Below are 27,852 nucleotides of genomic sequence, written 5' to 3'. Positions count from 1 at the left end.
GAACAAGGAGTTAACTTACTGCGCTGTGATAATTCCCTTATCAAGTGGTCACTCTTCTCATTGTTGTGATCGGCTGCAGGAATGCAGAAGTGCTATTTCAAAGCTCCGTTTCAGAGAGAAAAAGCAAACATTTTGCTGTTTGCTTTGAGTGAGAAGCATGGAGGGTAAGGGGGTCTGAACTTACAAGACAGTGTGCTGACATACTCTCAGCATGCCAAAAACCCTCTCTCTCCCACCACACTCCCTGTCACACTCCACCCCACCCTCCCCTTTTGAAAAGCACGTTGCAGCCACTTGAATTCTGGGATAGCTGCCCATAATGCACCGCTCCCAATGCAGCTGCAAATGTGGCCAAGACAGTGCGCTAGCAGATGTCCATGTGGACAGACTGCAGCGCTTTCCCTACTCAGCTGTACGAAGGTGGGTTTAACTCAGTGCTGTACAGCTGCAAGTGTAGCCATACCCCCCGTATCATGTTTTCCAACAGTGGCCAATGCCAGGTGCCCCAGAGGGAATGAACAGAACAGGTAATCATCAAGTGATCCATTCCTTGTCGCCCATTCCCAGCTTCTGGCAAACAGAGGGTAGGGACACCATCCCTGCCCATCCTGGCTAATAGCCATTGATGGACCTATTCTCCATGAATTTATTTATTTATTTTAACCCTGTTATAGGCTCGGCCTCCTCTGGCAAAGAGCTCCACAGGTTGACTGTGCGTTGTATGAAAATATACTTTCTTTTGTTTGTTTTAAACCTGCTACCTATTACTTTAATTTGGTGACCCCTAGTTCTTGTGTTATGAGAAGGAGTAAAGAACTTTCTTATTTATTTTCTCCACCCCAGTCAGATTTTATAGATCTCTATAATATCCCCCCCTTAGTCGTCTTTGTTCCAAGCTGAAAAGTCCCAGTCTTACTAATCTCTCCTCATATGGCAGCCATTCCATACCCCTAATTTTTGTTGCCCTTTTCTGAACCTTTTCCAATTCTAATATACTGTATTTTCTGGCATATAAGACTACCTTGTAACCCAGGAAAATCTTCTCAAAAGTCGGGGATTGTCTTATACGCCAGGTGTCGTCTTATAGGGCGGGTGCTGAAACTTCCAAGCCGGACTGGAGAATCTGCGGTCACCGCATATGGTGGGGGGAGCTCAAAAACGGCCGCGGCCGCATCCCGGCCGTATGCGACGACCGTATGAAAGCAGCAAGGGCGGAGCAAGCTGCAGGCGTCCGGGACGCCCGGGGTATGGAAAAAAGAGAGAGAACGGCGCTGTGCCCAGAAAAACACGCGGTAGCGCAAACACGCCTCTTTCACCCGTCTGGCCCGCCCTTGTATCCTATTACCTCCTTCTCTGCCTCTCAGATCTCGCTCCTGAGGACTGCAGTGAAGCGGCACAGGCACGCATGTGCAAGATCTGAGAGGCAGAGAAGGAGGTAATAGGATACAAGGGCGGGCCAGACGGGTGAAAGAGGCGTGTTTGCGCTACCCCTCTGATAGTCTTGGAGACAGGGAGGGCTGGGCAGGCAGGGAGAGCTGACCAATCCAAGCAGGCTTTGTATACAACAACCAGCCAATCCAATTTATTTGGAAATAAAACTGTCCGTCAAAAAGGTGAAAAAACAATTTTAATTAGAACAACAGGACATGAGAAGTCCAGTTTTACAGTGGTACTAGGATGCACAGCTGATGGCGCCAAACTGAGACCAATGATTATTTTTAAAAGAAAAACAATGCCGAAACTCAAGTTCCCTGTTGGTTGTTTTGTACATGTGAATGAAAAAGGCTGGATGGATGAAGAAGGGGTAAAGCTATGGCTTGATAATGTATGGAGCAGGTGACGAGGTGGACTTATTCAAAAATGTAGTCTACTGGTGTGGGATATGTTCAGGGCTCATTTAACTCCCAGCACCAAGCAAAGGCTTGCAAGACTAAACACAGATGTGGCAGTTATTCCTGCAGGATTGACATCGTTGGTACAGCCACTGGATGTGTGCCTAAACAAGCCATTTAAAGATCGCATTCAAGAACAGTGGAATGAATGGATGGTTAGTGGCGAAAAGTCATTCACAAAAGGAGGAAACATGTGTGCTCCACAGTTGGATGTTTTGTGCAAGTTTGTCATAAAAGCCTGGAATGATATTGATGCAGAAACAGTAATCAAGTCTTTCAAGAAGTGTGGCATATCAAATTCATTAGATGGTATGGAGGACGACTACTTGTGGCAAGATGAAGAGGAAGCTGAAGCTGAGACCACACCATCTGATACGGAATTCGATCCATACGATGACTGCCTTACAAATGTATCACAAGATGTCATTGATGTACTTATGATATCAGATGACGAACAGGAGGATTTTGAAGGCTTTTAAAGGGAAACTGTCATGCCAGCAAAACCTGTAAAAATACCATAGCTTGCAGTTATGATGGGCGTTGCTAACTCGCCAGGGACTTGCCTGGCACTTGCTCTCTCTCTATTGTTTGTTATCTTCCTCCTATCATCATCAGTTCCAGTTTGGTTGACAGCTTAGAAAACAAACAGCATGGCAGCTCCCATGGGTTTATTGTCTTATCCTTCCTTTCAGCTTTAGAGTGAATTAGGAAAAGTTTAATTCACTTGCATTGTTTTATGTTTACATGTTTGATGACAAACAGCCTTATGTTTATAAGTGACAGTTTTCCTGCTAAGTACCTGCATGTCATAAGCATTTGAATTAAAATTACCATATTGAAATCAAATCTGATGTTTTTTTAATTTTTATTTGGTGTGCGTTGGAAGAGGGGTAGTCTTATACGGCGAGTATATCCCAAACTCTATATTTTAACTGGAAAAGTTGGGGGTCGTCTTATATGCCCAGTCGTCTTATACGCCGGAAAATACGGTATATATATTTTTTTTGAGATGGGGTGACCACATCTGCATGCAGTATTCAAGATGTGGGCATACCATGGATTTATATAGAGGCAATATGATATTTTCTGTCTTATCTATCCCTTTCTTAATGATTCCCAACATTCTGTTCACTTTTTTGACTGCTGATGTACATTGAGTGGATGTTTTTCAGAGAACTACCCACAATGACTCCAAGATCTCGTTCTTGAGTGGTAACAGCTAATTTAGACCCCATCATTTTATATGTATAGTTGGGGTTATGATTTCCAATGTGCATTATTTTGTATTTATCAACATTAAATTTCGTCTGCCATTTTATTGCCTAGTCGCCCAGTTTTGAGAGATCTGTTTGTAGCTCTTCACAGTCTGCCTGGGACTTAACTATCTTGAATAGTTTTGTATCATCTGCAAATTTTGCCACCTCTCTGTTTACCCCTTTCTCCAGATCATTTGTGAATACATTGAATAGAACTGGTCCCAGTACAGACCTCTGGGGGACACCACTATTTACCTCTCTCCATTCTGAAAACTGACCATTTATTCCTATCCTTTGTTTCCTATTTTAATCAGTTACCAATCCATGAGAGGACCTTCCCTCTTATCCCATGACAGTTTACTTTGCTTAAGAGCCTTTGGTGAGGGACCTTCTCAAATGCTTTCTGAAAATCTAAATACACAATATCCACTGGATCCCCCTTGTCCACATGCTTGTTGACCCCCTCAAAGAATTCTAGTAGATTGGTGAGGCATGATTTCCCTTTAGGAAAACCATGTTGACTCTTCCCCCAACAAATTATGTTCATCTATGTGTCTGACAATTTTGTTCTTTACTATAGTTTCAACCAGTTTGTCCGATACTGAAGTCAGGCTTACCAGCCTGTAATTGCCAGGGTCACCTCTGGAGCCCTTTTTAAAAATTGGCGTCACATTAGCTATCCTCCAGTCATTTGGTACAGAAGCTGATTTAAATGATAGGTTACAGACTACAGTTAGTAGTCCTGCAATTTCACATTTGAATTCCCTCAGAATTGTTGGGTGAATACCATCTTGTCCTGGTGACTTATTACTGTTTAATTTATCAATTTGTTCCAAAACCTCCTCTAATGACACCTCAATCTGAGACAGTTCCTTAGATTTGTCATCTAAAAAGAATGGATCAGGTTTGGGAATCTCCCTCACATCCTCAGCCATGAAGACCGATGCAAAAAATTCATTTAGTTTCTCCACAATGGCCTTATCGTCCTTGATCTTATAACACCACTCAGTAACATCAGAGACGTTGTTGCTCGGTCACCTTGTCCTGCAGTGTTTCCTTTGGTGGAAAGAATTTTAATTCTGCTATTTCTCCTATGCCAGCCCCCACCCTCTAATTTGAAATGTACCTCAGTCTTCGTGCCTGTACAGCCAGACAAGGGTGAAGATGTTTTTTTTTCTCAGAGGAGAGATTAGTAAGATTAGGACTTTTCAGCTTGGAAAAAGAAACGACTAGGGGGATATGATAGAGGTCTATAAAATCATGACTGGTGTGGAGAAAGTCAATAAGGAAGTGTTATTTACTCCTTCTCATACCCCAAGAACTAGGGGTCACCAAATGAAATTAATGGGCAGGAGAGTTAAAACAAATAAAAGGAAGTATTTCTTCAGGCAACACACAGTCGACCTGTGGAACTCTTTGCCAGAGGATGTTGTGAAGGCCAAGACTATAACAGGGTTTAAAAAAAAATCTAGATAAATTCATGGAGGATAGGTCCATCAGTAGCTATTAGCCAGGGTGGGCAGGGATGCAAAACCATGCTCTGAAGTGCCCCTAGCCTCTGTTTGCCAGAAGCTGGGAATGGGCGTCTGGGGATTAATCACTTACCTGTTCTGTTCATTCCCTCTGATGCACCTGGCATTGGCCACTGTCAGAAGCCAGGATACTGGGTTAGATGGACCTTCGGTCTGACCCAGTATGGCCATTCTTATGTTCCTTACTCTGGTAAGAGACTGAGTCTCCGGGTGAGAATAGGGAGAGTAGAAATGTTTTCTCAGGTAAATGTGGAGTGTTTAGCATTATATCTCGTACATAAAATAAAGTCTTTGAAAGGGGAGGTTTTTTTCCAAAATAAATGGATAAAAGTACTCTTTTTCATTAGTCAGCAGGGAAATCTACCCCTCTCAAATCTAGGAGGTCTGCGTGCTCAAACCCACGTTCCTTGCATCCCCAATACTCCTATTTAAATCAACAGACAGACAGCTGCAGCGGCACAGGAGCCAGCAAACAGAGCTGTAAACAGGGGCGTTTGAGTGGGAGTTTGCAGGGGGGAGTTTGGGGGGAAGACTAAGAGGCAGGCAGAGGAACAGACAGGCTAGTGAAGGGAGTGTGCGGTGATCTAGCAGTGTTTTGGTGCTCGTTGGGGGTTTGTTTTGCTGTGGGTGGTGGTGGTGTGGTTTGTTTTGTTTCCCAGATTTACAGGATTTAGGTGGGAAGAACTTGTGGATCTAAAGGTGGAGGAGGCCTGGAATTACTTTAAGTCAAAGTTGCAGAAACGATCAGAAGCTTGCATCCCAAGAAAGGGGAAAAAATTCATAGGCAGGAGTTGTAGACCAAGCTGGATGAGCAAGCATCTCAGAGAGGCGATTAAGAAAAAGCAGAAAGCCTACAAGGAGTGGAAGATGGGAGTGATCAGCAAGGAAAGCTACCTTACTGAGGAGGTCAGAACATGTAGGGATAAAGTGAGAAAGGCCAAAAGCCATGTAGAGTTGGACCTTGCAAAGGGAATTAAAACCAATAGTAAAAGATTCTATAGGCATCTAAATAAGAAGAAAACAAAGAAAGAAGAAGTGGGACCGCTAAACACTGAGGATGGAGTGGAGGTTAAGGATCATCTAGGCATGGCTGTCAGGCTGGAGGGAGGTTACTAGTGGAGTTGCTCAGGGATCAGTTTTGGGACCAATCTTATTTAATCTTTTTATTACTGACCTTGCCACAAAAAGTGGGAATGTGCTAATAAAGTTTGCGGATGACACAAAGCTGGTAGGTATTGCCAATACAGAGAAGGACCGGTATATCGTACAGGAAGATCTGGATGACCTTGTAAACTGGAGTAATAGTAATAGGATGAAATTTAATAGTGAAAAGTGCAAGGTCATGCATTTAGGGATTAATAACAAGAATTTTTGTTAGAAGCTGGGGACGCATCAGTTGGAAGTAACAGAGGAGGAGAAGGACCTCGGAGTATTGGTTGATCACAGGATGACTATGAGCCGCCAATGTGATATGGCCATGAAAAAAGCTAATGCAGTCTTGAGATGCATCAGGTGAGGTATTTCCAGTAGAGATAAGGAGGCACTGGTGAGACCCCATCTGGAATACTGTGTGCAGTTCTTGTCTCCCATGTTTAAGAAGGATGAATTCAAACTGGAACAGGGACAGAGAAGGGCTACTATGATGATCTGAGGAATGGAAAACTTGTCTTGTGAAAGAAGACTCCAAGAGCTTGGCTTGTTTAGCCTAACCAAAAGGAGGCTAAGGGGAGATATGATTGCTCTCTATAAATATACCAGAAGGATAAATACCAAGGAGGGAGAGGAATTATTTAAGCTCAGTACCAATGTGGACACAAGAACAAATGGATATAAACTGGCCATCAGGAAGTTTAAACTTGAAATTAGATGAAGGTTTTTAACCATCAGAGGAGTGAAGTTCTGGAACAGCCTTCCAAGGGGAGCAGTGGGAGTAAAGGCCATATCTGGCTTCAAGACTAAGCTTGATAAGTTTATGGAGGGGATGGTATGATGGCATAGCCTAATTTTGGCAATTAATTGGTCTTTGACTATTAGAGGTAAATATGCCCAATGACCTATGATGGGATGTTAGATGGGGTGGGATCTGAGTTACTACAGAGAATTCTTTCCTAGGTGTCTGTCTGGTGAGTCTTGCCCACATGCTCAGGGTTTAGCTGATCGCCATATTTTGGGTTGGGAAGGAATTTTCCTCACATTGGCAGAGGCCCCGGGGGGTTTTCGCCTTCCTCTGCAGCGTCGGGCACGGGTCACTTGCTGGAAGATTCTCTGCACCTTGAAGTCTTCAAACCACGATTTGAGGACTTCAATGGCTCAGACATAAGTTTGATACAGGAGTGGGTGGGTGAGATTCTGTGGCCTGCATTGTGCAGGAGGTCAGACTAGATGATCATAATGGTCCCTGCTGACCTTAAAGTCTATGATTCTATGAACAGAAATTTAGTATGGGAAAGCATAAGGAATGCAGAATCAGCTCTGATCCTGCCTAGGAGGGAGGGTTGGAGAGAGGCAACCTCTTATTAAGCTAGATTGATTTTATTTTAGGAAGTCCATCTGGTTGACCATTGTGAAGCTTCCATCTCCTCAGTACAAGTTACCCCAAGATAAGAATTTCATTTGTGGTTCATGGAAATAATGCTATTATAAATCTTGTTAGCATTCACATTAAAATACAAAGTATTAGAAAAATACCATGTGTAGTTAACAATAAAACTCCCCACTCTCAGTGTTAATAAGGCACAGACAAGTCATTATCTTCTGACCTGATCAGAAAGGTTTACTTTTGCTCCTGAGATTTCCCACACAGAAGATATCATAAAAACAAGGGAAAATACTGCTATCTTAGGGATAGCTATGACTTGTTGACTATTCCAAGCTCTGCCACTGACTATTCTTGTGAAACAGGGCAAATCTCATAACTTCTTTATGCCATCTGTAAAATAGGGGTAACAATGCTTTGTCTTTTTGAAATTTACTGATGAAATGCGCTATACGGTGCTATTATTTTATCACAAAAAACTAATAGGGAAAAACTCTGGCTCTGTGAAATTTTCGTATATTGTGGAAGGGAACCAATTAGCACTTGTGTGCTGACAGAGGCAGTTCAGACCCATGTTTTAAAGGCACCCTCTCAATATGCTTCTTTAAGGGGTAGCCTAAATGTTATAAAGTCTCCCTGGCCTTGCACAAATACAAAGAAATTACTTCCCTTCTAAGAACACCCCCTCGGTGGTTGAATATGACTATGGGTGGGGCAGACCTGTTTTTCAACATCCAGTGCAGGAAGGGTGCTTTGATACAATGGGTGTTGAAACCAGTTGTGGATTTGGTTGGGGGGGGTGGGGTGTTAAGATACAATGCCTTTAATTTGGCCCTGGTGCAATCACTTACACCTGTGCAAAGTTCTGATGTGCTAATATTTTCCAGACCCTTTGTACTTGCTTTGCTCAGGTATAAGTGGTCATGCCAGGGGCAAGATAGCGGAGAATCAAAGCCAAGGAAGTGGCAGAGTGGACCTAAGAATAAAAAGGGGAAGAAGTAGTTTATCAAAGGCCAGGTGATAGGGTGTTATACAGATGTAACAGCTGGGTATACTCTCAGACTCATGAGGTAACAAGCCCTTCTGTTACCTTCTATGTCAAATGGCTAATCTGAGTTGTTGAGGGAGAATTCTCCAAAATAAGCCTATGCGAATGGGTTAAGTACATGTTTTTACTGTGGGTTTTTGTTAATTGAATATAGTTTCAATTACATTCCTGCCTCTTTCATTAATGATGCCAACCTTTCTGCAGGACTCAGGAGGTACAGATTTCTGAAGTTCTGTGACTCTGAAAACTAGTGTGAAATTCTGTAGTGAATGCTTGATCTTAATTTGGTAAGTCTGTCTGGTGCTTAGTGTGTGTGTGTCCTTGTTTGGAATTTTCTTAAGGATTGAAAATGAAGAAGACCCACCTTTTGATAAGACAGGCTTCTTGTTTAATTTCCTAATTCTGGAAGGTGCTCAGATACAACAGTGCTGAAGAAAACAGAAATGTAGTAATTACGTTACTTTTTGGATGGATGGATTGATTAAATAGACTGAAAAAAATAACTTTTCCAGTACTATTTAGTTACTACTATGGACTGTTCAGCCTAAAGGACAACAATTCACTTTCTCAATTCATCCTCCTACTTAAATATATTTAAAGAGTTCTATCTACTCACATTATTCTTTTCTGCTCTGTGATGCAAAAATGCACTAGTAGAAGCTTGCCAGTCCTAAATTAAGATACAGTGAAGTCACAGATGGGACTAAATGTCATTTTCTTGTGTTCTGTCAGAGAACGTAAGGGCCAATCTACACTACCGAAAAGACTGTTAACCCTTAATCCAAGTACTGTTCCTATAATACGATTAGAGAATCGTGTTTTCTCTGCCCCCTGGCAAATTAAGAAAAAGCCCTGGTATGACAGGGGCATCCCTAATTGTGGCAGAGAACCGCATGCTAGCATGTTTTCTTTTTAATAGTGTAGCCTGAGCCTAAGGGAAAAGCTACCTTATCTCATGCCAGCAGATTTACAAGGAAACTCTTAGGGTGTTTTAATTCCAGGGAGTAACATGAAGGTGGCAGCTAGCACAGAAAGGCATGTTTGCGGTGTTAAATCTTATTTTAAGGAAAAATTGGGCCTCTTGGTTCAATTTAACTTTCACTTATACTTTTACTTGAGTACTAAAGAGCTCAAATCTCCCTGTTTACAATAAGCGGACATTTTAGGCTTAAGTGTAACATGTTCATCCCATTTAAAAAAGAAAAAAAAATTCAGTTTTCACGAGTGAATAACAATTAAATCCAGGTCTCTATAAGGTATAATTCTATAAAGAGTATAAGTTTGATTTTTTTTTTTATCCCCCTTCCCACTTATAACAGCTCTCCCCTCTACATCAAAATGAGCATTTGGGATGAAAGTCTTACAGAAGAAGCTTCATACAGACATAACTTAAACATTCCTTTATTGTCAGTGCAGGGTGTATTAATGATCTGAAAGTGCATTTCATTTTATCTGCTGCTGTGGAATAGCACTTATTCTCTCATTGAAAAACAAAACCATCTAGGATAGCAGATGAAGAGTTGCTATTCAGTCAGATGAGCTTCATCATTACTACAAAATGGAATATAAATCAAATAACTAAAATTTGAATGTTAAATATGTACATTACATTCCAAAGAAAATGTGGTTTGATAATGTATGCAACAGTTTCAAACCATTTGTTCAAAATCCTTTCAATCCAGTCTCAGAATAGCTGCATTTCCTTCATTGGTTTTCACCATTTTGAAACTCTAGCTTCACAAGCTGGTTCTCAAATTTTTTAACATCTACCTGATGCTTCATTAGGAACTGCCCATTTAAATGGAAGACAGGTATGTCATACTTATATCTTTCATACCACACTGCGTTCTCTGGAAGGGTGATATCCACTTCCTGCAAAATAAACTTTGAAAGAAAAGAACTAAATGTTAAACATTTTATAACACTGGACACTTTAAAAAAAAATAGCTGCTGTCTTTCATCACATTTCAGATTTACTTTAACAAAATGGGTCACATTTTCAGCAGGCCTCTAAATTTGCCCTGGCATGTAAACACAGATTTTGCAGGCAGAAAATGGATGTAGCCACAAACTTTGCTTGTGTACTTCCAACAACCATCTGAATGTTTAGCCCAGCATGGTTCCCTGGATTCCCAGTGAGAAACTGTACCACATATGATCTTAGTCATTTTCTTTCTGCAGGTGGGTCAACAGGCATTTTCTGTTTTGCTCACGGGTGCAGCATTTCTTTGTGTCTACTACTGCTGGCACCACTTGCTCTAAATTCAAGCAACTGGGGTTCAAAAACTGGTCAAAGTGCACTACAGGCAGCTGACAGAATATTAGTTGGAGAGGATGGTGGGAAAGTACTCTCAAGTGACACAGGACAAAGAATATTTGATGGACCTGTTTCACAACAGTTTTGCTGCAAACTGCATTATAAACCTGAGATATATGTATATTCTAGTACAGTGGATCTCAAACTTTTGTATTGGTGACCCTTTTCACATAGCAAGCCTCTGAGTTCAACCCTCCCCCCTTATAAATTAAACATTTTTTTATATATTTAACACCATTATAAATGCTGGATGCAAAGCAGGGTCCAGGGTGGAGGCTGACAGCGCGTGACCCCCCATATAATAACCCCATGACCCCCTGAGGGGTCCCAACCCCCCGTTTGAGAACCCGTTATAGTAGCAAAAGCTTTTTAAATAGCTACAACATTGTATTCATTGGTTTAGTTTGTTAACACTTCCTTGAGCCACAGAGTCTGAAAATACTTTTGAATAATGAGTTTTAGGAAATCAGTGCTAAAACTTTCTTGAAAAGGTTGCCCAAGACAGACTAATGGATGCAAATAACATCAAGCGATTTTTCTTTTACAAAGAAAGGTCCCCTAGAAACTATTCTTTCTATATAATATACACAGTATTGTATTTCATTACCCTGTTTTTATATGGCTCAAGCACTTCTTTTGCTTCATCACACAGAGGGCACGGGTTCTAAAGGAAAATATGCAGATCATCTTAAAAGAATAAGACATGCAGATTATTCTATTAACTTGTTTCTAGGTATGTTACATGCTATCATTACTCCAAATGCTGGTTCTCTCCTCATTGCCACATCATTTTCAAAATCTCACTTTAATCTGCACAGCATAGATTGCAAGAGTGTAAATTCTTTTTTATATAAGTAATAAAAAGGAAATCTCCCTTTTCATCCGGTCAACACCTCTAAGATTTTTGACTCTACCTTTAATTTGTGACCACAATAAAAATATTTTTGAAATGTTGCAAGTTCTAAAAGCTGACACAGCTGCATGGTTCTGAAGGCAAGTTATAGGATAGTCATAGGGTTGATTTCTACAGTCACTTCCCCAATGTATAACTGGAAAACTTTATTGACTTCCCTGGAGTCACTCCAGATACACAGCAGTGTACATTATTTGGCATATAGTAATTGAACACAAAATATAGTCAGGAAAAACATGATGGTTCTGTCTCTTTGCCATGAAGTACTTACTGTTCACAGATGGAAAATGTCTATTCCTTTCCTCCCTCCCCAAAGCTTTCTTAGGGTATGTCTAACCTCTGCACACCTTTTGCTGTGTAGTCTACCAGAGCTAGATTGAATTCAGCTTGTGAGTAACAGCAGTGAAGACAATGCAGTATAGGCTTCAGCGCAGATAATACAAGCGCAGCATTACTACCTAGATACACACTTGGCTCACTTGCCTGTGCTGTGCTCTCTTCACTGCTATTGTTACCTGTGCTAGCTGGAGTCAAGCTAGTTTGGGTACGGTCAAGTAGGCTAGATTGTGAAGACACGCCCTTAATGTTTGAAACCCTATGCAAGGTGCTAAAGGACAAGTTTGGGGTGCAGCTGCTGTTGTTTGTAACTCATGGAAGAGCTGATGATGGTGAATCAGCTGAATGTATGTGTTATTGAGAAGGGCTGACAGAATTTTGTTGCATGTAATCTGTTGTAACAGACTAGACTCTTCAAACTAAACCTACAGGATGCTCAACTCTTTATGGCTTATCACTGAAAGAAAGATTGCTAAGGTAGTGGAGCTGGTAAAATGAGCTGATAGGAGCAGAAAGGCAGACAGAGATGCACCATTTCTCCTTACTAAGGGCTTGGCTACACGGTGCTTTACAGCGCTACAACTTTCTTGCTCAGGGGTGTGAAAAAACACCCCCCCTGAGCGCAGCAAGTTACAGTGTAAACAGTGCCCCAGCGCTGCGCGGCTCCCAGCGCTGTAAGCTAATCCCCTCGTGGAGATGGAGTACCTGCAGTGCTGGGAGAGCTCTCTCCCAGCCCTGGCGCGCAACTACACTCACACTTCAAAGCGCTCCCGCAGCAGCGCTTTGCAGTTTCGAGTGTAGCCACGGCCTTAGGGCTTGTCTAAGCATGCAGGTTGCACCATTAGAATTTGAATTGGTTAAAGACCTGACTTAGTTAAAACAGTGCAACTTGGTGCTTGGATACTCCTATCAGTGTAGCTATACATTTACAGGCACAATTTAAACCAGGTTTATACTGATATAAGACTGTCCACACACAAATTTGCACCAGATTAAAGGCAGAATCACACCTTTAAGTTAACTGGGGAAACTGTGTATTTAGACCAGGCTTTTATCAGTTTGAATTCACACTTTCAGTTATTTTGATGCAAGTCTGTGTGGGGACATTTATTTTGGATTAAGGGTCAATTATTTTGATTGAACTACAGTTAAATAAACCAAGCCTTGTATTGAAATAAGTAAAGGTTTGGATCTAAAACTATTTAGCTATTTCATTTCCAGCCTGTGCATGTGGACAAGTGCTAAGTAAGAAAACAAGTCATGGCACTTGACTCCTTTAATAAAGCCAGCACTGAGTTCCAATGAGAACCATGCCCAGAAATAATTCTGTGCTCTGACTAGCCAAGAGTCTCTGCAAACAGACTTTAAACTGCTTTAATGGGACATTCAGCAGCTTGCACATATGTTCAAGTGACCTAGCTGCAAACTGAATTTGAATTTAATACAGAAGAGAGATCCAGATGTGCTGGGCAACAGAAGAGGCTGAAAGGAGAAGTTTTTTTTTATACAGTACATTCTCACTTATGCTGAGCCTCATTCATACTTACTCCTGTCCTTACTTTAAAAAAAAAAAAAAAAAAAACACGAACACAAGCTTGGGGTGAATGGGGATAAACTGAGAGCACAAAATCGGTCTATTAAAAGCAGCCTGCAGTGTAGTGAGATCTTGTTTTGTAAATGCCAGTGCTATGACATGTTCTGTGAGACATGAAAAGAACTTTACCTTAAGCATGTATTCAACAAAAGAGGCCAGTTTAGAAAACTGTTTCAACTTTGCTATCAGAAATTTGGTCACAGAATTTCAAATTGCTAATCAGTATGTATGCACAATAATCATGCAAAAGAGCTTTTTCCAATTATTAATTTCTAAAATGAATGCCAATACTGCCTACGTTATTGCCCTTTGGATTATGAAAAAGCACAGTGCTGGATCAGATGGCAGAGACAGAGCTGGGACTTTAAAGTATGTTTCCTCTCATAACATACATTCACTGATTAAGAAATAAGTGCTGACTTTTCTTTTTCCAGAAAGTCTGCACTTTTGTTATATAATTTCACTTTTTTCCAGGTTGGGTAGAAAAAAACAAACATTCCTCAATGATGAGGAAGCCTCATCTTCTCTCAGAAAATTCACACTTTTTTCATTTTATTTAAAATTCAAAACAGTTTACACTTACATAGAAACTTTCATCTTAGAGCATTTTGCAATCTGTATACATGCACCAGTATCGGACTCCTGAGTCATCTCAGGACCTATATGTAAATACGTGGTAGAGATCATCCTCGAATCGAGGGATCGCCAATCAAAATCAATAACTAACATGCCACAAAAACAATGTACAGAAGGTAAAACTTTAGCCAAAGGCACCAAATGAAACTCCTTCCTATGAAAAGTGAAGTGGGATCATTAGTACTTCTGCAAAGAACACAGGATCTCAGTTGAAGTTCTACACTGAAATGTGACTATATACAAATAGCTCCCATTCCTGCTTAACTGATGTGCTTGCTGGGTGCATTCAGAGTCCTATCTGCTCAATCTTCAGACAGAAACTACTTATTGCTTTTTACTCCTGTTAGCACTGCAGAGCCACCAAAGCAAAGAGGGAATGGTTGGGTTTATTTCTCTTGGTGTATCATTGATAGAACTAACGTTAAACCTTTTCAGGCCGACTGACACGGATTTTGCACAGGTGTCATTAAGGGCCTAATTGGCCATCAACACTTCTGTTAGTATAGAGATATATGATAAATAAAGAACTCACCTTTACCTTCCAATCCCAGGTCAAGCCACTTAAGGTGTACTCTACACAGTAGCTGGGAGGGTGCTTCCCGGTATGGGCAGGCACTTGTGCTAGCTTTATTTGAACTAATGTGCTAAAGATAGTGTGGCCGTGACAGCACTGGCAGTAGCTTGGACTACCCATCCAAATATGTATGTGGGGGTTGGGCATGATTGTACTTGGGTGGCTAGCCCAAGCAGCCTTCCATGCCACTATGGCCCCACTGTAATTTTAGCAAGCTAGCTTGAGCAGAGCCAGCATGCCTGTCTGCTTATGCTGAGAAGCGCCCTCCCAGCTGCTGTGTAGACATATTCTTAAATAAAAGAACTTTTAACTTGTAAACTGGGTCCACAGGCTAAGGAGTCACTGAGCCACAATAATCCTACAGCTCCCTCTCGCCACTTCTAGAATCATAGAGTAGAACCAAACTATAAGGTCTCACCCAAACAATGCCCACACAGTAAGCTGCATGGAACTAAATCTCTCTACCTCTAAAAGATTAAGGGCTGAGCCTTTCCGTCTGGGATCTATTTGAACCTACAGTTCCTGGAAGGCTGATATTTAGGCCCTCCTGTCTGGCTTTACAAACTAATTTTTTACCTTGGTGAACAAAGTTAACACTGGTATATTTGTAGTGGCTGCACATAGTCGTCTCCATAATGGCCTAGAAGAATATTTTGCTAGCTGCTTTGCCGTACTCTCAAACCTAAGCATCTTTTATCCTGTTAAAACAAAAAACAGAAATTACATGCATAGTACGGTTTAATATTTCACTAAGCTATAGCTCAGAAAATCCAATAATAAGGCAGAAGTGGTGGTTCCATGGGAGTTCTGAAATACAAACTCAAGCAAACCATTTTCACAACACTTCTGTGTTCACAGCCTCCACATATTAATCTTAAAAAAAAAAAAAAGTTTATGATGCAGCAGCCATATTATCAATTTAATGTAATCCAAGAAGCTCTATTTAAAATTTAGATTTCATTTTCTTGCTGCAGTGCCTTTGCTAAATTCTCTAACACAAATGCTGACATAAATACATTACAATGTTTTAACTAGACATATGCCAGTAAGAATTACACAATACTAACAGAATGTAAAGTGCTATGCTTTGAACCGCTGTAATCTTGCTGATTTGCTTGACACAAAATATTCTACTTACGCAAAATTATTCCATCAAACTAGTTCTGTATCTAATCAGAATGTTAAAATAATGCTTCCTGCAGCAAGTAAAAAAAACAACAAACTACAGTCAAGATGATTTAACGTTAAGAGCGTGCAAATTGTCTTGTTCTTTCTGCAAGAGCAAACTAATTGATGAAAGATGTTGATGGCTTTAGAGTCTGTTTGGTTGTAGTTTTTTTAAGTGAAGTTAGTGCAGGTGCAGTATGCCATATTGGATACTGAAAACCTTCACCCATACAAGAGCATGAATAGCAATACTGCTTTCTCCATAATAGCCTACCAATGAGTCTTAACCTTGGCTTCTAAGGATCACCTGTAGGATTGAGACTTCTTTATACTCCATGCCTATTCATTCTTTGGCCTCTGTGTTACGATTGTCAGCAAAGATGTCAATTCTGATGGTGGTTATTGTGGATATCTATTCATTAGAAACTGCACTAGGACCACCCACACATTTTACATAGAGTCAAATCCTACTGTTCTTATTTGGACAAAATTTATATTGGCTTTTGCTAATTATAGATGACAACTTTATATTTCATTTGAATGTATTTGAAAGCTGTGTTAAGTGAGGGGCACAACACAGAGCAAAAGGAATACTAAGCTGTGTATGAAAAGCATATTCCAAGAACCCTATTAAATAGAACTGAGTTGAAGTGTGCCCTAAACTTGGAGCATTAATACTGTAAAGTAGGGCTCAGTCAATGTGTTAGGCGAGTTAAGAAAAACATGAAGTCCAGCTTCTTAAAGCTAAAGGAGCAGTTATTTCAAAGAAAAAAAGACTTTACAGAGAGGTAATTTGCCCAACAGACCCTCCCATGACACAAGAACAAAATAATATATTGGAAGAACTGTGAATCTGAACATTATATTAAGTTAGTTAATTTCCTTCCTAAATGAAAAACCATACCAATAGTGATCCATTATCCTGACTGCACTGTCTAGGACTTTTGTCTTTTTTTGGGAAGCAAGGTAAGAACAATTTGCCATGCTCCCAGGAGAGTCTTAAGCAGAACATGTGCCACAGATGAGAGTTATATCTGCTAAAAAAGTGAAGTTATGTCTAATGTGCTAAATCACAACCTTGCAAAAGTGGTTTATCTGTAACTTGATGGCCTACTTTCAGATGCTGGAAAAGAATTTGGACTTGTCACAAACATGCAAAAGAAGGAGTTTGAAATGAAATACATTGTAATGCACAGGCTGTTGTGATTGTGTTCCACTACTTCTTCAGGATGGAATCAGCTGCTCAACTGTGTGTCATATGCTCTATACTGCAAACAGACATTCTCTTGTAATTCAACTGGCAAGGTCTTCTGGAGCAGGAGGATCTGAGTTGTATCTTTGTTCTCACCACAAAGTTCCAGGTGAATGTTATACACAACACAGTGCCATTAGTGTTGACTAGAAGTCCGTAGGCAGTATGATGGGGTCTTCATCCTACACCAGCACCAAAAGGAAGCTGAGAAGGACCAATTAGTGTGATAGACCACATATGAGGGGTTTAGGCTGAAGAAGCAACACGATTGGTGGAAGAAGCTCAGCTGAACGGGTGTGGGCTAGGCTAGTATGAACTCAGGAAGCTGGCAACAGAAAAGGCTACAGCCAGGAAGTCTGCAGCCACCCTCTGTGTACTAGAGGGGAAAGAGTAGGAACCTAATCCTGAGAGAAGGGTGGAATTAGGAGAGAGAGGGGTGAAGAGGAAAACAAAGGCACTGGAATCTTTGTAGAAGAGAGGGGAGGCCAGGCCAAAATCAGATTCCTGTGCCCCTTCTCCCCTAACTCCTGCATTTCTCCCCTATCCCCAGGTAGTTGGTCTGCTACCTCGAGCGGTGGCACATAGCTCCCTAGGAACCAGCTGTGCAGCACATCCTCCTCCTGCTCTTCCCACCAGCTGCCATCCAGCATCTGCAGCATTGCGATCAGCTCCCCCGCTGCAAAGCGCAGCCCCTGCTGGAGCCACTCCGCACTTTCCCAAGCCTTACAGTTTAGAGGGGCAATGCCTCCCTGCCTCCCCAAACTATGTCCATCTTAAAAAGTGGGCATGGTACCCTGACCTGCCTGATTCTGGTGCTGGTGGAAGAAAACCTATGGGAGGCAGAGTAGGGAGCAAGGTTGAAAACTGAGTAGAGCTTGGCTGCACGTTGCAGGGTCCCTGGGCTGGAACCTGGAGTAGTGGGTGGGCCTGGGTTCCCTTACCAGCCACTGATAAAGTGGCAGATCTTGGGCAGCAGGTCCAGTGTGACTCTTTTCCCCAGAAGGAGAGTCTCCATAGTGACCTGGCTGGCTGAGTCACAAAAAAGAAGCTGCAACTTCTGGAGCGAGAGAGGGGTTGCAGAGAGAGAAGAAAATGGAGGAGAGACCACAGTGGCACTGGACTCAGGCACTGGACAGCTATTCCCCAGGGCAGCTGGGAGGAGACACCACTGGCACTGAGTGAGTACCCCATGATAGGCAGCCACAAACTTGTTCTCTTGAGCCATTTGGCAATCTGTTTGTACAGGGTTTTACATAACTGAAGAGGTGAGCTTAGCAATGTGCAAATCTGATTGACAATAACTGGCCTCAGCAGTCATATTTAGGAATTTTTATGTCCACAATAGCAGTGAAAGTCTACCCAAAACTGGATAAGTTTGGAATGATAAAATGCACATGTGGACCTACTTGCATCCAAGATAAAAATGTCAAATTAAATAGTTTGTATTCATTTTAAAACTTGGCAAAATACTTCTGCTACCAACCCAACAGCCAAGTTTGTCATTAAAAATAATATTTAAATCTGTGGGTTTTTTTAAGTGAAACCAAGAAAGCAGTATTTTCTGAGTTCAAGAATAGGTCTTCATTGACCAATTATTATTGATGCTAATGAATCACTACACTGCCAACTCCTCAAGCCTATGAGTTGTGGTTTCCATAACATCCAATGCACAAGCAGTAATATTAACTTATGTGCAATTCAAATATGAGTGAGCTTAAATGTCATTACTTATTAATAGGTGCTAGACACAGCCAAAAATGCTAAGGAAATTCAACCTTTACATTGCAAATCAAACTTGCATCCCACATGCCTTCCATGGAACTTACAGCCTTGTAGCCTAAAGAAGAGCAGAAGCCCTGGACTCCGGTTTATTTGCTTGTGTGGTGTGAGATAGTGGGGCCCTAGTCAGCAGTTATACTTGTATAAATTGGAAGTAACCCTATTAAAGTCAATGATCCCAATTGTGTGCTGTGTTCCACCCATTCTATGCTGCTCTATTGCCACACAGCATCTCTAAAACCTATATGGGGTTGGGGGAAGATGTCATCAGATGGTATAGAGCTGCCACAGCACAGAGGAGTCCTGAAGTCCCTGGTTCCCAAAATAGTCCTTTAGGGAAGCTAATGCAGGTTACAATAGCTGCCCCAACCTGTGCGACGGAACTGACTACAGCTCCTGAAGAACAGTTGAGGATCTGGCCCAGCGGAGGCTCTCTGGATTGGCTTCTGAGTTAATTCTCCTTCTGGTGAAATAAAACCAAGTTTTGGATAAAACCAAGTAATAGCTTATTGAATGTGCTGAAGGATAGATGGGGATGTAAAGTCTAGTTCCAGGCAGCAACAAACTAATAAAAGGTAAGTACCCCAGATATTAACATCAATCATTGGGCCACATATATTCTCACCAATTCACACACGAATTCAGGTAACTCTTGGGCAGCTCTACAGTATCGCTTAAGTCGATCTAACTTACATCACGCAGTGATGTGAAACCCCCTCCCCATAAGCAACGCAAGTTTTGCGCTGTCCACACCAGCAATGTCGGCAGGAGACGCTCATGTCTTCACCAGATATGCTACAGCTGCATCAGTGCAGCTGCGCTGATGTAGCACTGTAGTGCACACTTGCCCTGAATAGTATCTGGATTCCATAATGTGACCAAGCAGTCCCTAAGCCTGGTCTGCACCATTGGTAGGTAGAATGCACTGGTTCCACTGCTATGCAGAGTGCAAAAGTCCAATCTGTATCTTTCCTTTCCCTCTTGTAAACTGAAGTAGGGGAAGGATCATGTGGTGCAGATGCCCCACAGATTTCACTCAACGTGGGGAAAATCTGTGGCATGTGGGATTTTTTTTTTGTGGGGGTGTTTTTTAATGATGAAATTAAACTGCTAAACAATTAGTGAAAAACCTTTCAGTACAGTCATTCTGGGAGCACTTTTTGACATTTAAAGATCCTTCTCAGGATCAGCAATACCTAAACAGGAAGCAAAGGAGCTTGCTAATGCCAAAATCCCTTTTTTCTCCATACTGTAAAGAGATGTTAATAACTTGACAAACATAATGTTTGGAAGATAAACTTGGCCTCTACTACATTCCAGAAAGACAAATTGGACGAATTTATAAATAGTCTCCTCCAGCAAATAAATCCTAGTTTTCAGCATAAACTGTGACGCTAAAACTAACTTTAACTAGTTAATTAGCTGTTTATAAAGCTAAAGAAAAGATACGCATGTCTGACTTTTTTCAACTTAGTATTTCTAATAATGACACTTCGTTAAATAATCTCGTCTTCAAGACACTGATGTACTCTACCAACATGGCTCTGAATGTACTGTACCCATAATTATGAATATATTTGGATCTGACTAGTGAGGTCCACTTTTTCACGTGTCTCTGTGCATAGTCGAGTGTGCAGTTAATTACAGCAGTTGCATGTGCAGTTGCAGTGTTTGTGAATACTGTGTGGACATATAATTAAAATTTAAGACCGAGGATCCCGAGACACATTTGACAGAGCAACCGAGATTCCCTGGACAAATCACAAGTACCTTTATGCAAGGGACTGCACTGGTAACCTGTCAGGATCACATAAACTATGTTAAATTTGAATAAAAGAGCAGATTGCAGCTGCTCTAATCTAAATGTCTAATATGGATGCATGGCCAAAAAGAACAACCGTGAAGGTAGATAGCCTGTTTTTGCCTATCTTCACCTCTTTATTGCACACTAGCATAGCTGTTAGCACATTTCAGGAATCCATGGGCCACAGGCCAAACACTATTGCAGCTTTGTGTTTGTGACTGTCCTAGAAAACTCAGAACTACACAATTACTGTTACAGAAATTATTGTATAATGGTTACATACTTATTCTCCATTTGATCTTCAGCCTGTAAATCTAGATCCACACGCTGAATATGGTAAAAAGAGCAGAAGTGGGGAAGAAGGCGCTATCTAAGCAGGAAAACATGCAGTCATTGAATGTAAGAAAACAGACTGGTGGCTCAGCTGGGTGCTGTATTTGAATAGCCTTTCTTCTGGAGTTCCTCATTCACACCTAGCTCTGGTCACAAAGGAAAATGAAATTGCTGTTAATCTGGTCCCTTTTACATTATATTTAACTTGTGAGATACTGGTATGAAGGATAGTTCCTCAAGCAGAGACAAAGGGCAGCGCTGGGATGAGGAATCCCAGTGCCCAACAGTTGGAGTAAATGGGGGTGCTGAGGGACCTTACTTAGGGACTCTATCTCTTGTATGGTGTCTCAAATTTGAAGTTGCTGCTGCTTTCTCTCTCTCTTTCTTGCCCCACAACAAAGTCCCTCTTGACTATGAGAAGGGAAGGGGGAACTTCTTCTATACTCCCTTCCTCATCCCCAGTTCTAGGTGCTTCTCCCTCCCATCCCCATGTTTTCGATTCCATTTGCATTAGCCTCCTCCATCCTAACTCCCTCCCCATCATTGTTTTCCTTTTCTCTTCTTTAGCCCCATTTTTGGGAACCTCCTTTTCTCATTTCTGGGGACTCTTCCTTTCTGAATCTCTCTGCCTAGCCTCTGCTACTACTCAGTTTTCCGGACCAGCAGCTAAGCAAAATTTACACAATTTGGTCAGTTTTACTCCTATCCAACTTGTTATGAACAGCACCAGTGAAACTTACCAGACTTATCAGGTTCACTTTGCTGACGCCTTTGCTCATGAAAGGAACTTGCCAACTGACCATTTGTGAGTACATATTTAAAGTTTTGCCAGTGACCCATTATTTGATCCCCAAATGATGTTATGACTGGTAGTCTTGGCTCAAAAATGTGCGTGGTACTGGATTAGCAGTAGGCTTGGTGGAGTGCTCTTTCCTTTTCAGACAGAAGGTTAATAAATAGTAGGGGTGGAGTATTTTTCCTGGAATTCTAAACAAGTTAAAAGATCCTAAACGTACTGCAGTTCATAAAGTCTTGAAGTACTACTTTTTCCAAGGGCACACAGCATACTTTAAAAAAAAAAAAAAAGAAGTCTTGAGAGAAAAAACAATTTTGATGTCAGAATTCATTCATTATACGCATATTCTGTAACACCATTTTAATATTCACTTCAATAGGAGACTGTTACAAAATCTGTGCATGCTGTTACAGAAAATGTTCTGAGAATAAACTATCAGCACAATCTCCCACATTTCTTCCCCTCCGCCCTTAATTATAAAACTTTAAGAAAATGCTACAGTCCTACAGTACTCCATCCTAGGTGAGATTAAAGATATCATTTCATGGTAATGTACAAGGACCTATGTTTGGTTGCAGACAATGGAATTACACCCTTAAAAATATATTGAGTCAACATTCTTGACTTTGACCAGATATATATTCCAAATTCAAAGCATACTGACATACAGTATAATGCTGTAATAGCTGTGAAACACAGCTGTCTTTCTGAAAGACATGCAATCTTGTATATAATGGCTAGTTATCATAAAGTAGGATTTATGAGTTTTAAAGCACATTTTAAATGTCTTCTGTGACGTTGTGCAGTCTATATGGTTTTATAAAAACTTATTATCAAGTCAATATAATGTAACTGGGATAGTTTTAGAGAAAATACGGTAATAAGTGAATGTAACGTAACTGGGATATGCCTCATGCAAAAGGTCTCTTGTAAGGTATCATTACAAAGCTTATAATCTACTGAGTGTGATCATCTGATTTGTATAAATGTACCACTCTTGTATCTAAAACTAGAAATATAAAATGTAACTCTGAGGGCCTATTGTAATTGTGTAAAGTGTGGACCATTAATGATGGTTTGGAATCTTGATGACTCCCATTGTCTGCAGATGGCTGTATTTACCTGTGAGTCTTCCTGTATATGTGTGTGCTGGCAAGTGAGTAATGAAGTCTTGCAGTGACATGTGATCATGTCACCTGAACTGGAATCCATCTTTAACCTGGTGCTTTTCCAGTGAGGGGGGGTGGAAACCCAGAGAGACAAAGAGTTCCCGCCTTATGCAAAAGATATATAAAGGGGGGAAGAGAAGAGAGAGAGGGAGAAGCCATCATGAAGGATCCCCTAGCTACCACCTGAGCTGCAACAAGGGCTGTACCAGGGGAAAGAATTGTGCCCAGGCCTGGAAGGTGTCCAGTCTGAGAAAAACTTACTGAAACATCTCTGAGGGTGAGATTATCTGTATTTAGTTTGATTAGGCATAGATTTGCGCATTTTATTTTATTTTGCTTGGTGATTTACTTTGTTCTGTCTGTTACTACTTTGAACCACTTAAATCCTACTGTCTGTATTTAATAAAATCACTTTTTATTTAGTAATTTACTCAGAGTATGTATTAATACCTGGGGGAGCAAACAACTGTGCATATCTCTCTATCAGTGTTATAGAGGGCGAACAATTTATGAGTTTGCCCTGCATAAGCTTTATGCAGGGTAAAACGGATTTATCTGGGTTTAGACCCCATTGGGAGTTGGGCATCTGAGTGCTAAAGACAAGCACACTACTGCGAGCTGTTTTCAGGTAAACTTGCAGCTTTGGGACAAGTGATTCAGACCCTGGGTCTGTGTCTGGAGCCAAATGGGAGTGTCTGGCTCAGCAAGACAGGGTGCTGGAGTCCTGAGCTGGCAGGGAAAACAGGAGCAGGGGTAGTCTTTGCACATCTGGTGGCAGCTCCCAAGGGGGTTTCTGTGATCCAACCCGTCACATCTTCATTTGAGCTATCAAAGAAAAATGTAGAGTGAAGTGATCCATTCTACTTCAAGAGGGGGGGAAAAGATTCTCAAAGAATTTTCTTTCCCATTGTCCTCCTTTCTTTTTGAAGATATTTTCTGAATTCTCAATATCCTCTACAGATTGGAAGTCAGATTTTATTAGAAAAGTTTCTCAGTCACTGTTAATAACAACTTGGCTAGCAAATAATCTACAGGGGTTTGAGGCTTATGCTTTCTGTTAAAGGAAAGCTTATGTTAAATATATAGACATGCCAAAATGCCTACTTTGCCATTTACAAATGACATTTACGCTACCTCTTACTTAATCTGAATGTCCATTCCTATCACTTTGATTGCAATAAGTAAAGGATAAAGTTATCTAGAAGACCACTAAAGAGCATAATAAAAGCATATATAATGCACAGAAAGTTCTAGAATTTCAGTAACCACTTCTGAACAATACAAATGAGTTTGTCATGGATTTTATTTTCAGGGACAAATTTTGAGAAAGTATCCAAGTTCTGCACAGAACTGCAAGTCTACTTGTGTATGCAACCCCCACAAATACACATTGAACAATGGACTGCCAAATGGCTAAACCTCTGTCTGCACACACAAATTGCTTGAATGTGTGCAAAACCATGCCACACTCATCTTTGTGCCCACCAGTGGGCCTCTACTTCTTAAAATACTTGGCCTCCAGTGTCTGTCTTGCCTATGCTCTTTTTTTTTTTATTATTATTATTATTTCCTTCAGAATTGTGATCTTCCTGTTGATCAAATGGATCTCTCCCAGGGCCAGTGATCAAGTTATTTGACCATAGCTGCTGAAAATCAGAAATCAATTAAAGACAGAAATTGTAGTACAGTATTGGGTAATCTAATTTATATTTTAATACAAATTATTTGTTTTTTATGGATTTGATCACATTGACCAGTGAAGGTAACTTAAGATAGCTACTATACATATTCTGTATGTAAGCATATAATTAGCAAAAACAGAAAGGTGGTTGTTTTATAACTAATGACAAGGCATAATAAGTGTGTTGGAAAAGGCTAAGATTTCTTTACATTAATACTAAGTGTATTTGCAAACATCTACATTATCAAAAATAAATATTTTATACAATAGCAGTTAACATTATTTGCAACACTAAGATGCATATTGTAGCATGTACAATTTCATTTACTGATATGCTGTGTGCATCGTCCTTCAATGAGGTCAGAACAAGTACTGGATTACAGAAAATGAATGCTGTTCTACTCTGAGAAGCAAGTTTACCGGACAAACAAGTTGCTTGTGTGCATGTAGTTATATCTACTTATGTCGTTGGTAAAAATAAGGGCCAAGATTTCCCATTTAGGGCACAATGGTAAAAATGTATGCTGCTGGTATACAATAGAGCTCACCCCATGGCTGTCACTGGTGGAGCTGCACCAGTGCTAGACAACTATTGGGAGGATTTCTGATAATGTTTATGAATCAGTTTTCTCCTACCTCTCTAAACCCTCCTTCAGTGTCTCCCCTCTGTTCGCTACACCTTATCTCTGGATAATCTCATCCACACACAGTCACCTACCCATCTCTATGCAGATGATTTACAGATCTATCTTCTACTTCAGACCTGTCTCCTTTTGTCAGAACTAAAATCTTAGCCTGCCTCTCCCACATCCTCGTGGCTATCCCAGCTGTCAGCTCAAACTCTAAGAGAGTTCTTAGCTCCTCATCCCCACTTCTCATAAGACCTCCCAGCTATTTCCTTTCTTGATCACCGTGGACAACATCACCATTTCGGCCTGTAACCTGGCTGTCAACTTTGCCTCATGCCTCTCTCTAAGTCAAGAACATAAGAATGGCTGTACTGGGTCAGACCAAAGGTCCATCTAGCCCAGTATCCTGTCTACCAACAGTGGCCAATGCTGGGTGCCCCAGAGGGAGTGAACCCAACAGGCAATGATTAAGTGATCTCTCTCCTGCCATCCAGGAGTCCTCATGCCCAGGCTATATCTAAGCATTGCAGATTCTTTCTACATAATATCCCTAAGATGCAGCCTTTCTGATCCATCCACACAGCTAAAACACAGGCTCTCATCTTGTGTCTCAGTTACTGCAACATCCTTTTCTGTGGCTTTGACAAATGCAATCTTGGCCTGCTCTTATCCAATCAGAATGCTACTGCAAAGATAATTTTCCTAGCTTGTCACTTTGACCATGTCACCCCTCTCTTTGCAACCCTCCACTGGTGTTCCCCTTTCTATCATAGCAAATGTAAACATCACGTCTTCCCTTTCAAAGCCCTTTACAGACTATCCCTAAAGCTGCGAGTCTGTCACGGATTCTGTGACTTTCCGGAACCTCTGTGACTTCTGCAGTTGTGATGCAGCTGGCCCCTGGTCTGAGCAGCTGGAGCAGGCCTGGGGCCAGCTGCACCGGCTGGTGCTCACGCAGCCCCAAGCAGCTTGCCCCAGGGGATGCCAGAGCAGCCGAAGGGCCCCAGGCCACCTACCCCCAAAGCAGCAGTGGCACCCTGGAGCCCCCCCAAAGCAGCAGCAGCACTCCTGAGCCCCCCAAAACACCATTGGGGTATTTATAGTAAAAGTCATGGACAGGTCACCAGCTGTGAATTTTTGTTTATTGCCTGTAACCTGGCCATGACTTTTACTAAAAATACCCATGACTAAAACGTAGCCTTAACTGTCCCCACTCTACATATCCACTCTCATTCAGCATTGAAAAGCCATCTCCTGTTTCCAACTGGCCCACAGTATTGGTCTCTATTGCTCACTTGTTTAATTTTCAAACATTCTTTCTTCCATTATATGCCCTCATGCCTGTAAAGAACTCCCTACAAACATCCACAAGACTAACTCATTATCTTTTATCCTCCTCCTAAATCAGCTGGAAACTCCCTTTTCCCATGATGCTTATGAAACCTCCACAGGGGTTAAGCTGCTTGAGTACTGAGGCCACCGCCTGTAATATCAATTCCTTGAATTTCCCCAGCAGTCCGTCTGTATGCAGCTATCAGTTGCTGTCTTGTACTTAGATTGTAAGGTCCTTGGGGCAGGGACCCTCTTTGTGTTATGTTTGTACAGTCCCTACCAGTAGGGTCTTGGTTCAAGACTGGGGCTCCTAGGTGCAACAATACAACTAACTCTGAATAATAAATTCTTAGTGGAAACAGGGTGTAGATGTGTCAGTCATGGGGAGCCTATGAAATCAATGGTGGAAAGACAAAGCATCTCCAGACAGCCACTTCTGATTATTTATCACTTTGTGGCTCTTAATTAAATCAGGCCTGCTCTCTATGGGGAGAAGACTGTAAAACTGCACACACATGCTGGTCACCGAGTCTGTGGTGGGTTTTCTTTGAAAACGAAACCTCCCTGCCTTTTGTGGAGTCATTTGTCAAACGCTCTTTTGCAGTATTTGCTCCCCGTCACACCAGCCCCAGTCAGTGAACGGTCTATCGCTAAGTACGTCAAAAGGACCTCTCTTGCTCTCACCTGCGTGGCCCAGGCTCGGGGCTATTAAGTTTACACCGGATTTGTTCTGGGGCTATTCCACCGCCTCTTACACCGACACCCACCGGCTTGTGCAGACTCCGCTGCGTGCCCTGGTGCCAGCCCCAGCGCCCTGATGGCCCCAGAAGGAAAGCGGGCGCTGCCGCTTGAAACCGGGGCCTCTTCTAGACAACCAAGCGAAGCGAAGCAGGGGCACCGCGGAGCTGCTAACACACCGATCTCGCGCCGGGCTACTCACGCGACTGCTGCTGCCCGACAGAGCCTCCAGCTGGTGCGGCGCTGCCCGGCCCTCCCCGCTCCAACAGCAGCGACTGCTCCGCTCCCCCGGGGCACAGGAACTGACCAGCAGCAACTTCCTGACACTGCTGCTTGCATTGCACCCTCCACCCACCGCCGCTTCGGCGCCCGGGAGTTTACACTCAAATCTCCAGGCTCGCCCCGCCTCCTACCCTGTGCTAAGTTGTTGCTCCTTAAAGAACTTCTTTGCTCCGCTTTGTTTTCCTGCTCAGGGAAGGCTCCAGTCAGCTAATAAAATAAATACAAAGAAAGTGTAACCTTCACTCTGCATGGGTTA

The 27,852-nt window shown here is 41.7% G+C and overlaps 1 protein-coding gene across 1 annotated transcript; it reads right to left on the bottom strand.

Annotated features, from left to right (window-relative positions):
• Nucleotides 1–9,649: 9,649 nt before the first annotated feature.
• Nucleotides 9,650–27,630, bottom strand: C6H5orf63 (chromosome 6 C5orf63 homolog). The gene is made up of 4 exons (XM_054033109.1): nt 27,517–27,630; nt 15,211–15,332; nt 11,189–11,245; nt 9,650–10,148 (listed from the first exon to the last, which is right to left on the bottom strand). The coding sequence occupies exons 2-4, from the start codon at nt 15,322–15,324 to the stop codon at nt 9,969–9,971; spliced, it is 351 nt and encodes a 116-aa protein (XP_053889084.1). The 5' UTR covers nt 15,325–15,332; nt 27,517–27,630; the 3' UTR covers nt 9,650–9,968.
• Nucleotides 27,631–27,852: the final 222 nt, after the last annotated feature.

This window comes from Malaclemys terrapin, chromosome 6 (assembly GCF_027887155.1).
Source record: "Malaclemys terrapin pileata isolate rMalTer1 chromosome 6, rMalTer1.hap1, whole genome shotgun sequence".
Classification (NCBI taxonomy): domain Eukaryota; kingdom Metazoa; phylum Chordata; order Testudines; family Emydidae; genus Malaclemys; species Malaclemys terrapin.
This window is presented reverse-complemented; position numbering and strand designations above follow the sequence as displayed.

Coding starts and splice junctions, on each gene's coding strand:
- C6H5orf63 (XM_054033109.1), bottom strand. CDS start 15,324: ATGCTTAGGTTTGAGAGTACGGCAAAGCAGCTAGCAAAATATTCTTCT. Junction 11,246..15,210: donor TGTTAACTTTGTTCACCAAG/GTAAAAAATTAG, acceptor ATTTTCCTTTAG/AACCCGTGCCCTCTGTGTGA. Junction 10,149..11,188: donor TTGAGCCATATAAAAACAGG/GTAATGAAATAC, acceptor TTTCTTTCAAAG/TTTATTTTGCAGGAAGTGGA.